The following is a 13350-nucleotide window of genomic DNA, read 5'->3' as shown; positions in this document are numbered from 1 at the left end:
ATCAGTACATTTGTCAATGTCTATAGCTAGGTAACATGAGACACACACCCTCTAAGTTTACATCTCTCTTTCTCCATCTGATATCAACACAACTGTTTAGTTGACCATACAGTGTGTACATGACCCTCATTTTTTAAGATAATACTATTTTTCCCCTTACATTGGCTTGGAAGCACAGTTATTAGTGGCTATTGCTATGTAGTGGAGTGCTCGATGAATGTTGCTGGTCTGTGCAGGATAGAACATAGGAACAGGAGTAAACAAACAATGTCTGAATGTAGTGCTTGTTAGTAGTGTGGTACGTTTTCCGGATATTCACGGAGAATTGTGAGTAACAGTTTTTCATTGATTAACCATGTGATTCATTCAGTCAGTAGCAGTTATAGTGGACATACCAATATGTAATGATGCATTGTGTGTGCCGCTGGCACCCCACACACTGCATATGGTACAGGATCTTCTCTGGTGAATTCCCAATAATATTTATAGCCTAGCCTCAGTCTCATGACAACAGTGTCATGAAGTCCACCTCCTTGACCATATGTTACATCAGTATTCTGAGCCTCATTTACATAATGAATAGAGCTAGTGCTGCCACTTGCTATGCTATCATTAAGCTGTCTAGTAATATCTTGGCTTACAAGAGAGCTAATCATGCTTTTGACAGTAGTATAACTATAATCAGCAGATATATCAGGAGAGTCATAGGCCAAAAGCAGAGCGTTAGGAGCTAGGTCATTACCCTTTTCACTGAAGGGTATTCCAATATGAGGAGGAACCCATGTGAAGTGGACTTTATGACCTGTGCATTCAGTACACCTGATGGTCGATAGACATCTATTGACAATATCAGTCTGTAGGAGTAGGAGACAATAATTCATCCAGAGCTCCTTGACTATCCACAAAAAAGTAAACATCCTTAGGTAAGACACAACACAGCCAAGTCCCTCCTCTATCGAGTATAGTTCTGCCCGTGGGGAAGAAAGACAGTCAGGGAATCTTTTTGAAATTAGTGTCCACGCACTGAGTGGGTGTCTCATACTCCCTAATGAACAGCTCACACCCAGACTTAGTGCCATCTACGGACCCATCACAATATATGTGTACAGTCTGGTGACTATTGTCTCCAACTTTGTCATGAAGTGGGATTTAAGTTCACAATGCAGCCACTGATCTTTGGCCTTGTGAAGTTTCTCGGTGTCCACAGTCACTCTACAAGGACTCCAGATGGCCCAACCATGTGTTTGTATTAAATTAATGCAAGGAGTTATGACAATGAAGTTGTTCAAGAGTTTGTACATACAGATGAGGTATGTGTTTGGAGGAGAACGAGCACTGCTCTGAAAGGTCGTCAGGGAGTGTCATAGCCTTTCAAACCCGTATTTAATCATCCTGACTACTGTTCGTGATGCAGTTCTTCATATCCTGGTTACGATATTTGGGAGTTCCAGTTCTGCCCACGTGATCCCAATTTTTCGTTGTCTTGGGACAACCTAGGACTATCCTCATTGCCTCATTTTGTACCATTTCCAATTTCTTAAGGTTGTTTCGATTATATTGTACCAAGACAGAGGCTGCGTAATCTATCAGTGACCTAATAGTGTTAATACACATCTTTCTGAGTACTGGAATACCAACTCTTCTTCCTCTTTTAGCCAAGACTTGCAATGATGCAAATCTAGGAAGGCACCGATTGCGAATGTAATCAATGCATTCTGGGCCTTTATGATAACTAAGCTGGACCCCTAGGTATTTGTAGGCACTCATTTGTTCTAGTTTAGTAGAATTTATACATGGGAGTTTGCAACGCTTCAATAATCCCTGAAATTTGGTTTTCGACTCACTGATAACGAGTCCCATCTGCACACACACAGCCTCCAACCAGTGCAGGGCTTCACATAAAATGGAAGGGGATTCGCACTGGAGCAAGATATTGTCAGCATAGATAATTACCTCCATGCCTAGGGGAAAATGTGGCATGCAGTTTTGTCCATTAGTACATTGAAAAACACTGGACTGAGGACACCTCCTTGTGGAGTGCCCAGTTCAATTTCCTTTTCATCAGAAAACTGTCCCTGCAACCAAACCCATGCTGACCGGTGATATAGATAAGATATTATCCACCCAAGTAATTTCCCTTTGTAATGGGGTGTATAAAAGCCTGCGTTGCTTAGAAACAAAGCGGGGTTCCTCTCTTTAGCTCAGTGGTAATGTGTGCGCATATGAAGTGCAGGGGCCTGAGATTGAATCTCAGCCAGGACAGTGATTAATTTGTTTAGTTTCATTCCAGTTAATACATTGGTTGGCAGTGGTGTGGGATGTGAGGTGGGGCTTTGGTTGGCAATTTGATGTTGTTCCTTGGTTAGCTGACAGCGTCCCTGTCCTTACATCCTGGGCATGGGCTGTTCGGTGTGGTCTGCAGCCTCCCTGAGGTGGCCTCCAATGCTATGCTACCTTGTGTGTTTGAAACTCAGCAAATTAATCACGTAAGGGAGAAAAGAGGGATGTAACGGGGTGTATAAAAGCCAGCATTGTCTAGAGGCAAAGCTGGGATCCTCTCTTTGGCTCAGTGGTAACATGCGTGTGTATGAAGCACGGGGGCCTGAGATCAAATCTCGGCCAGGACATTGATTGATTTGTTAAGTTTCATTTCAGTTATTACACCTTTAACCCCTTTGGCAATCAGTTCCTCCAGAATTACCTTCTTGTTTGCTTTGTCAAACACCCCTTTCAAGTCAGTGAATGCCCTGCACGTTGATCCAGTATTGCTGAGACTCTTGACAAAACAATCACTCATTGCTCTCCCTTTCAGAAAACCATTCAAGTTCAGAGACGACTGATCACCAATCTCATACAACTTATTTAGAACAACTCGTTCCATCATTTTTCGGATACAGCTAACTAGGGAAATGGGGCAATAACCACCACAGCCCTTTGGAATGGGGTGCTTCTGAAAAGCCTGGCACCAACTTTGGGACAAACACATTCCCTATGCAGTTTAAAAAGGATATTTTTCTTTGTTAAATATCTACAGTACATTGTTGTGTGAAACTGTGAATCATAATAATGTCATATACCATAATCTAAATACAGTAATACAAATAGAACACGTATATATAACGTAGCGTGAATTGCTTATATTTATCATAAACGGAAATTAAAATATCATTGATGGCATGTGATGGCAACCCGCCATTTCAGTGATCCTATATTATTTAATTTCTGCTACATTAGTGCAAGTTAGGTTCTTAATATGTACTGTAGTTTGTTCAGACTGTAAATTACGCCTAATGGGCATCTTGACTCATTCAGTCTCTATGTGGGCAGAAATTTAATGTTGAGTAAACACTGGGACTCAACATTTTGCTCATTCCCTTCACACAGGGCAGCCAACCAGGGGCGCTGCAAGGTCTCCGCCATCGAGGACGACAACATCGAGGACGAGGCCCCCCCAACCAACTACTCCAAACCCGGGTAATCAGAGCTCAGAGAGGAGGACGCCCCACAACAGCGGATTTTTAGGACTGCCCCTGCACCTCCCCAAGGTGGCGGGGGCCACCTCCCCAAGGTGGCGGGGGCCACCTCACACAAGTACCGCCTCCCAGTCTATGACAAGATAAGGCTGAATGGGACGAAAGTGAGTCAACTAGTTGATACGGGAGCAGCCAGATCATGCCTCTACCACCACTTCTACTCCCACAACTCCACAGCCTTTGGCCCACTCCTCACCACCTCCATCTATCTCGTAGATGCGGGGGACGGCCCCCTGCCCATCCATGGGGAGACCCGGCTCTACGTGCTGAAACCCACCAAAACGTGTCCACTCAACACAGATTCATTGTCTTCGACTCAACCTGCCGTGCATACGATGGCTACCTGGGGTTAGATCTCCTACAAAAACTCCACACCAGCATCGACTGCCAGAAGCGGCGCCTTCACTTCAACAAACCACCAGATTCCCCCCTTCAGCCACACTGCACATGCACCACAATCACCCCTCCCTGCCCCCCTACCCATCCCATCATTTCATCCACCCTACCCCCCACAGGCCACAACCCCTAGTGCTCCCCTCCCACCTTCCCCACTACCATTGCCTCCACCCTCACCATTCCCCCCCACCATGAGGCCTGGCTTCGCCTGCATTAACCTGCTGGAAACTCTATCTTGTTCTCCCCAAGCCTACCGACGGGTGCCATCGTCTCCTGCCTGTTGTCACCCACCTTCCTCTCCCCACCCCCACATCAGAGCAGTGCGCATCGTCAACATTTCCACCACCTCCCTCACCCTCCCCAAGGGACTAGTGGTTGGTAAGATGGAGGAAGCTGAGCCCTGTGCCTCTCCCCCCTCCTTTCCCCCCCACCCTACCCCCCTTCCCTGAGCACCTCTCATCACAACAAACCGACAGCCTTTGACGCCTCCTCCTGGACTTTCAAGACATCTTGTTGGGACCAACAGGCATCGGCCACACCACATATCTGTCCCACGAGATACACACGATGGGACCACCGATATGCCAACCATCGAGGAGGAAGAACTCTAATCAACAGGCTGAGAAAGACCAGCAGGTCCAGGACATGCTAAATGCCAGTGTTATGTCTCCCTCCACCAGCCCTTGGTCCTCCTCCATCGTCCTAGTAAAGAAAAAAGACGGCACTCTATGCTTCTGCATAGACTACAGGTGACAAAACGACATAACTACCAGGACACCACACCCCTGCCCAGGATCGACGACTCTATTGACTCCCTGTACGGAGCATTCTGGTTCTCCACCCTTGACCCGCAGTCAGGGTACTGGCAGGTCCCAATGCATCCCGATGACATAGGCAAAACAGCATTTTCTACAACCAACATTATGAATTCAATGTCCTCCCCTTTGGCCTCTGCAATGCCCCCACGACGTTCTTCCGGCTGATGAAGTCAGTGCTCAGCGGCCTCATCTAGGAGATATGCCTCGCATACCTAGATGACGCAATTATCTTCAGCCGAATCTGGGCCGACCACCTTTGTTGCCTACGGCAAGTTTTCCTCAGGATCTGGCAGACCGGGCTCAAGCTTAGGCCATCCAAGTGTGTCGTAGCCCAACGCTCTGTCTCCTTCCTGGGACACGTCATCTCCAAGGAGGGCATAGCACCTGACCCAGAGAAACTACGAACCACAGCAGACTTCCCTCTCCTCTGAGATGTCCACTAGGTCCGCACCTTCATTGCCCATGCATCATACTACTGACATTTTGTGAGGGACTTTGCAGACTTAGCAAAACTACTCCATGACTTAAGAACGAAAGGGGAAGCTATTACCTGAACAGAGGACCGCATACAGGCATTCATCACCCTTAAGGACAAGCAGATCATCACTCCCATAGTTGCATTCCCTGACTACACCCTACCTTTTTACCTGTACAGTACACCGACGTATCTCTAGTGTCCCTGTCTACTGTATATCCAATACCACTCGGTGTTATATTGTAACGGTGTAGAAATTAAGGCAATAGATGTGTTAAGGTATACTGCCTGGTTTTTATGTCCTGTTCCTTTGTGGGTGCTTTACTTCCAGTCCGCTCAGTCGCTGGTGTTCTTAGAACGAGAAGTCGACCTAAAAACACCCAGCATAACAAGACTGCCCATCAATTCCATCCACACCATCTCCACCCTCCTACAGCGATGGAAAAAGATCGACCTGACTGGATACCACCGTACATATTCTCCAAACTCGAGAGACACGGTGACCACATTTGCACCCACTCAGAGGACATTGGCCTAGACCCAAACACCACCCTCGACACCTTAACCCACCTACACTCAGACAACAGTATACACTTCGGAACCAAGAAACTCCTACAGATCTTCAATGACATCTATTGGACCCCAAACCCCTCCCACCTCACCAAGCAAGTCCTTCAAGTATGCCAAGCATGTGCACTTGGAAAGGACACCACCAGGACACCAGGCCCGTTTGGAAACATCCTCGCCAGTAAACTATAGCAGCTCCTCTCAGTAGACGTCACCAGGCCCCTTCCACCTAAATCAGGCTGTAAATACATTATCACATCTGTTAACACTTATTCTAAGTTCCTGATTGCCTGTCCAGCTAAAGAACATCACGCTGTCACTGTAGCAGACGTACTGATCTGCCATGTGTTTCCCTATTTTGGCCTCCCCAAAACTCTTCACTCTGACAACGCCCTAGCATTCGCCAGCAAGATATGGACAGAGCTCGCCGAAATATTCGGATACAGCATCTTCCATTCCTCACCATACTGGCCTCAAGGAAACGGCATTTGCGAGAGGAGCCACTGCACCCTACTGAACCAGATGTGAACTAGAATCCAGGAATCCCAGAACGATGACTGGCCAGCCCACGTGAAAATTGTACAATGGGGGATGATCTCCTGCCCACGCGAGGACGGCATCACCCCACTTGAATGAATGTTCGGCAAGGTGCCCCTCCTCCTTCCACTCTGCCACCACTTGCAACCACCCACCACCTCCCCTGTCTCTGACCCCCAACACCACCTCAAACGAAAATTACACCACCTCCAAAACACCCAGGACCTGAAACCCAACACCACTACAACTAGCCCCTACAAACCAGGCGACTCTGTCATGATGGGTACACTGCCCACACCAAACAAACTAACACCACGTTACACGGGGCCTTTTACAGTTGGAAAAGTCCTCAACTCCTATTAAGTCATCATACAACATCACAGCACCACCTGCACCTACCGAAACCACCATGTGCATTCTTTTCATTCACCTCCAACCCCACCATGGTGCTGACTCATACTTCTGCTATGTCACACCTTCTCTCTCCTTGCCTTCCCCCAGCACCCCCTCCAACATCACCACACCCTCCTCCGACCCCTCACCTTCCCCTCAAACCCCCCACTCGCCTCTGGCAACTTCACCTCACACACTCACCTCCTCCCCTACGCCACTATTCCCAAGCCCAACACCATGTGGCCAACCCTAGCCCCCCCATCTCCCGCCTGCACCACCACCACTACCAGCACTGGACAACGAACACTCCCACGCCCATCACCTTCACCCACTCCTCACTCCACCCTTTCACCCAGTTCCAGCAGCCTCACCACCTCCCCATCCTCCCCCTGCACTCCTCCACCGCCACCCCAAATCACAACTCCACCTCCCCATCCACAAACCACCCACGCCCACTCCACTAACACACCACCCACTTCCTCACCACCCACACCCCTACTAACCACCACCCGAACCAGATCAAGACGCCTATCATGCCCACCTGCCAGATATGCGCCAACACCCTCACCACCACCCACACCACCCACACGAACCCTAAAAATACACCACACAAGATGGAAAATTCCAGTAGCCTGGCCTACTAAGCCGATTAAAGTGACCCCCCCACGACCTCATGAAAGCAGGGCGACCTCACTCATCTCCAGTCTGCAGCCGGCATCCACAGGTCACTCACCTTACTCCCTGCCACCCGAGATGAAATTCAAGCAAGTACTGTAGACTCTGGCTGGAGGATGCAAATGCCGGCTGAACAGGGAGGCTGCAATGGATCGTGCAGCGCCGACACATGCAAGCATGTTGGAGCCTTTAAAAACGAAAACGAAAAGAACAACACAACTGATCCACCTCCTCCAGCAGACACACCGGATCTCCACCCTGACCATCGTCTATTGTCCACACCAGGAGCCGAACCACCCTATACACCATTGGACAAACCTACTCCGCCACCTCACGCCCTCCTACCAGATGCCCTTTGTGGATTTTTACCTATTCCAGCCACAGGGACGTGACTTCCATTCCTGCGTTGCTGGTGAAATACCCACTTGACGGAGTGACCCCGGCACACCCACCCCAAGAGGAGGCCACGGGGAGGCTCACAGGGGCCCCAAGCCACACCAGCCCACGTCCCCAGCTACCTTATACCCCTCTTCCCAACAGCCAGACCCACGGGAAGTGCATTGTTCAGGTGCATTACCTTCCAACCAGGACAGCACTCACCCGACTCAGGCTAGGACTTGTTTGTATACAGTCCCACATAGGCCCTCGGTGGCAGAGTCCACCAGACCTGCCATCACAAGAGGAGGAGAGACCACCAGTCCTCTTAGACCTACACACTCCAAGGGGAGCAGCGGCACAGTAGGGTCCACCGGACCTGCTGTAGAAGGAGAGTCCTCCTGACCTTCTGCTACCCACCATTGGGAGCAGGGGCTTTGGAACGTCCACTGCATTTCCCCCACCTGCAGTCCCAGGGAAGAGAGCAGAGCCATGGTAGAGTCCACCGGACCTGCCACAGAGGGGGAATCCACCAGATACCCCTCAGCTGTGACTTTCCTCTGACAGCAGGACAGCGGTAGAGTGCACCGGATCTGCCGCAGGAGCTAGAAAGTCCAGCGGACTTCCTCCTCCTGCTGTCCCCGGGACGGCTGATGTCCCAGCAGAGTCCACCGGACCTGTCGGGTGGAGGGAGAGCCCACTGGACCTGCTTCCTCCACTACCCCTGGAGGGAGCCTGGCCAGAGTCCACTGGACCTACAAGGTGGAAGAAGAGTCCACTGGACCTCCTTCCTGTGTCCTGGAGTGGAGTTCCAACGGAGTCCACTGGACCTGTCAAGCTGAGGGAGAGACCACCAGTCATCCCTCTTCCATCTTCCATTACCCCGGAGGCACCCTGCGAGGGTGAGTTCCCTGGCTCGGCCCGCCCTTCCAGAGGCCGAGCGAAACGCCTCTCATGCTCCCCCTGTACTACAAAGGGTGGGGATTGCTGCCCTACAGGACTCCTGTGGGAGAGTGCTTGGAGCAGACCTGTCATGAGCCTGGGTGTCCTGTCCCTGCAGCCGAGCCCCTGATGCCCCCAGCAGCTGACAGACTCCACGAGAGCGAGCGGCCGCAGATGACCCCTGACGGCCTCCTCCTCCCGGTGAGACCGCAGCCCCCTGACCTCAAGGGGCGCCCCGACGACCCTGGGCCCAGACCAGCCCGGATCCTCCACCAGGACTCCCACCACAGCCAAGGGCAGGCATTGAGCAGCGCACCTACTAGCCCTATTTGGCCCCAGTCCCGAGGTCCACCACACCCCTGAGACCCCCACCAGGAAAGGGCCACCCAATTTGCTGCCCTCCAGTCTACATCGGACACCTGAGTGTGCAGCCCGAGACCAGTGCCTTTCCCAAGAGCGCACTCCTGACAGCCCTCCTCCCACACCTGGCTGCCATCTGCACCTACCTGTGATATAAACTCTGTGTAATACTTGTGACTCATATATAGTGTTGTACTGTGTTCTGTATTGTGCAAGTCCACTGTGTATTTATAAGGTAATATAAGTGTAACACTGGTTAGCCTGTGTTTGAGCCCTATTCCTTGTTTGCAAGCTCTGTTACAGCCCTGAACAAAAGAACCTGAGTCCATGCCCGTATCTTGAGTTCAAGAAGTTGAACCCAGAGCATGCTGCATAACAGATAAAATAGTTGACATGATGGTGACTGTACAGTATAGAGGGAGTCTATACCGAGAGGATGATCATATTTACTGTGGACACAGCCATGTCAAAGGCTGCCTACTGAAATATCAACTGTGGCAACTGAGCACCACCGGAACATAGCAACACCCCCCTCAGGGGGTGATCACAGAGGGGTTCTGAGGGCGCGTGCATTGCCAAGGCAGTATGGACCTATGTTGACTACCTTGCGCCCTTATTCCCGGGAACAGACCCAGCAGGAATGTCGCAGTCCACGTACATTACCTTCCAACCAGACTAGCCCTCGACAGGTTTGGGGTGGGGCTGAAGATTCAGTCCTGAGCAGCACCCCTGTGACGTCATCTAGTCGCACAATAAAAGAGAGGGTGTCTAGTCACTCAAAACAAGTAATGGCCTCCAGCTGCACAATAAAAGTGATGGCCTCTAGCTGCTCAAGTGCAGCCAACCCCCCTCCCTCCTGCAGAAACTGGTGATGGCCTCCAGCCGCACTCAGGGAGAGTAAGGTATGCCCCCTCTCCTTCTGAAGCTGCCTCTAGGAGTAGGACAATGGTGATGGCCTCCAGCTGCACCAGCAGGCAGGTGACGGCCTCCTCCCGCACACTGACTGCACGTCACCCCCCCTGCAGGACACCGGTGATGGCCTCTAGCCGCACCCATGAACAGGTGACGGCCTCCACCTGCACCTCGCCCACGGTCCTGTTAGGAAGTCGGGCCATGATGACGGCCTTTAGCCGCACCGGCAGGGAAGGGATGGCCTCTAGCCGTCCTTCCTCTGTTGCCCCCGGGACTTCGGCAATGGCCTCTAGCTGTGCCAGGGAGAGGCACCACCACCAAAGCCTCTCACCCCCTGAAACTTCCCCGGTGAAGGATGACCCTTGCTCAGCTCACCCCTCCTGTAACCGAGTGGGACGTTACTCCGCTCCTCTCCACAGAGGCAGCCTCCAGGAGGAGCCTTCCTGCCTGGAAGAAGTGTGACGAGGCCCCATGCTGTCCCTGGGAGTGTATGCCATCCAGCTGGCGCCTGTGGGAGATGACCAGCTGATGGACACCTGCCTGAGGTGATGCCACAATCCAACCCTGACGGCGGCCTAACCACAGAAGCCAGATTCCCCGTGGCACCCCTGTAACCACAGGGCATGACCTCCTCAGCCCTAGACAACAGCAACCTCCTCCCCAGGGTGGGCGCAGACAAGTGCACCTACTTGCGTGGTTTGGCCTGAACCCCGAGGACCAGACTGCCCAGCCAGGCCGTGGGGCCTCACACCACGCCCAACCACAGCCTGCAGCAGACGATGTCACCTTTGAGGGTCGTCCCCTGGCCATTGAGAGAAGGGACACCAGACGGGACCCCTCCAACACCTGGCCGATACATGGGGACCACCCTGCTCCTGCAGCCTAACCGGAGTCCTCCTGGCTGCCCTGTATAACAGTGACTGCCCAGTACGTATTGAGACTATAGTGCTCGTGATGTATACAGTGCCCAACTAATGCTCTAATGACTATGTAGTGCGCCTCTATATGCAAATTGGTAATGTGTTTTACTAGTGCTCCTACTATTGCATAATTATACAGCGAGACACTTGTATTCAGACTGGTACTAGAGCCCATGTAACGAACTGTGTGAGATCTACCATCACTTGTATAGTCAGCCAAAATATTCGTGTCTTCGTTCCGAACCCCGTAAATATTCGAACATGATATATGTTATGCTGAGTGCTTTTTAGGTCGACTTCTCGTCCTAAAAACACTAGCGACTGAGCGGGGTCCTCTTTCCAGAACGGAAGTAAAGCACCAACAAAGGAACAGGACATAAAAACCAGGCAGTATACCTTAACACATCTATTGCCTTAATTCTACACCGTTACAGTATAACACAGAATGAGATTTAAGATACAGGAGACAGGGACACAGAGTTAGACTTTGACACCACAAGATACTGTTACACTTAATACACGATATGATACACGTACACTAATGTCCTGAATTATATATGTGGATACCCGTATTTCACTTGAAGGCAAAACATATACTCAATTGGAAACAAGGTGAATAAACAAGATTAAGAGTCTGTGGGGGAAATACTACTATAAATAAGACAGGGTGCGGATCACGACACTTGACACAGTCACTTAGTCGCGGCGGCACTTCACACAGGCTTTTGATTCTCCCGTGCACCCTAGTCTCCATTCACAGTCACTGAAAGTTCTTTTACTTGGGGGCTCGTACAATTACTCTAAATTCTCTTACTGGGGGTTCAAGTAATTTTCTGTTCTGCCAGGTATTGAGTTCTTTTAGACTAATAGCAACTGTCACTGGTTTTACACTGGTCTTTACTCGGTCACTGTTCACTGTTCTTTCCCCTGGTTTGTTCTCGGTACGAGGGGCGTCACTTATTTACCCATGTTTCCTGGGTGGGGTACACTCTTTCGTCGGGGCGTGAGGAGAGGGCCCTAGGGGGACTCTGCCTGCAAGGGGCAACACACTACCTGCAGGGGAGTCACTGCCCGGGTCCTGGTCGTCGGTGAGGTGCAGGGAGGCCCTCCTGTCTGGGGTCCTTGACCTGAGAGGAGGCCCTCGCCTTGGGGCCTCGTTGGTGGGGTGCAGGGAGGCCCTCCTGTTTGGGGGCCTCGACCTGAGAGGTGGCCCTCAGGACTGGAACCAAACAGCTGGAGGAGGCAGGCCTGTCGTCTACGGCTCTGCGGGATAAGGGAGCCTGGGTTATCCTTGTCTAGAGTCTGCTGGTCACGCCTGCGGGTCCTGGGGTTGCGGTCGTCTGCTGGGAGAGGCGCCGACAGGGTTGGGCTGCGGCCTCGTCTCCATCTGGTGTCTGGAAAGAACAGAGATTTCCCAGGCGTGGGAGGTAGGCCCGGTTTTGGACCTTTCCACCACTCTGGCGACACCTCCGGGGCAACACTCCCAGATGGTGACAAAGGGTTCCCACAGAGGGACGAGGTAGGAAAAGGATTCATGGAGTCCGTGTCCTCTCCGATACGTGGAGAGGGAAGCACAGAGGCGACTCTCTCTCCTGGGTTTTCTACAGCCGTGGCTAAAGGTCCTCTCACCCTGGTGCACACCTCTGGCTGTAGTCTTGGGCGTCCTGCCCTTGGAGTGGCTAAGGGCCCCCTCGCCCTGGTGCACACTTCTGGCCATAGCCTTGGGCCTCTTGCTCTTGGAGTGGCTAAGGGCACAGCCGCCCTGGTGCACACTTCTGGCCATAGCCTTGGGCCTCTTGCCCTTGGAGTGGCTAAGGGCACAACCACCCTGGTGCACATGTCTGGCCGTAGCCTTGGGCCTTCTGCCCTTGAGGTTGTAACAATGGCCGTCACCAAGACGTTACTTGGGACTGAAACTTGTTCAGTCCCTCCCCAATTCTGGCGATGGTTGTCCCGCCCGCAAGGTCGTTGGCGTTTTCCGGTCACCTGGTGTCGGGGTAGTTGCAGGGAAAAGGGACTCAGGACAGTAGTGTCCCGGTGACCCTCTTGACCTGGGTCACTAGCCCCACCATTGTGTCGTCCTGGGGTGGTGGTGTGGTAGTGGCCCGGTGGTCGGGTGGCGGAGTGGGTGGTCCGGCGGCGGGCATTTTACCACCCTCCGTGGTGGAAAAGTCACGACCCCGTGACTGGAGGTGGTATGTTGTGGAGGTGGATGTCTGGTGGGCTGGGGTGAGGCATTGTAGGAGGCTGGTCCAGTGGTGGGTGATGGGGTTGGGCTCCCGATAAGGGTTGAGAGTGAGCCGGATGGAGGATGGGTGGTCGGTCCGGCGTAGGAGGCGGCGAAGGTGGTGTGTCTCCCGAATCCTGACAGGTGGGCGGTCATGGGGTAGCCAGTGCACTCTGGTGACCTTCATCTCGGGGATTGGTGCCTGATGAGGAGATAGAAG

At 52.0% G+C, this 13350-nt stretch overlaps 1 protein-coding gene across 1 annotated transcript in view; it reads left to right on the top strand.

Annotated features, from left to right (window-relative positions):
* LOC145396553 (teneurin-m-like) overlaps positions 1 to 4062 on the top strand; it is a 1418848-nt gene extending 1414786 nt beyond the window's left edge. Inside the window, exons 42-43 of the mRNA XM_080269929.1 lie at positions 3385 to 3474; positions 3834 to 4062. Of these exons, the coding sequence (XP_080126055.1) occupies positions 3385 to 3474; positions 3834 to 4062 (319 nt within the window). The remainder of the gene's footprint in view (positions 1 to 3384; positions 3475 to 3833) is intronic.
* The last annotated feature ends 9288 nt before the right edge of the window (positions 4063 to 13350 follow it).

Source organism: Coenobita brevimanus, chromosome 38 (genome assembly GCF_032717465.1).
Source record: "Coenobita brevimanus isolate Jiangsu-jjx chromosome 38, ASM3271746v2, whole genome shotgun sequence".
Lineage (NCBI taxonomy): Eukaryota > Metazoa > Arthropoda > Malacostraca > Decapoda > Coenobitidae > Coenobita > Coenobita brevimanus.
Note: the sequence above shows the minus strand (reverse complement) of the source record. Positions and strands in the feature narration are given on the sequence as shown.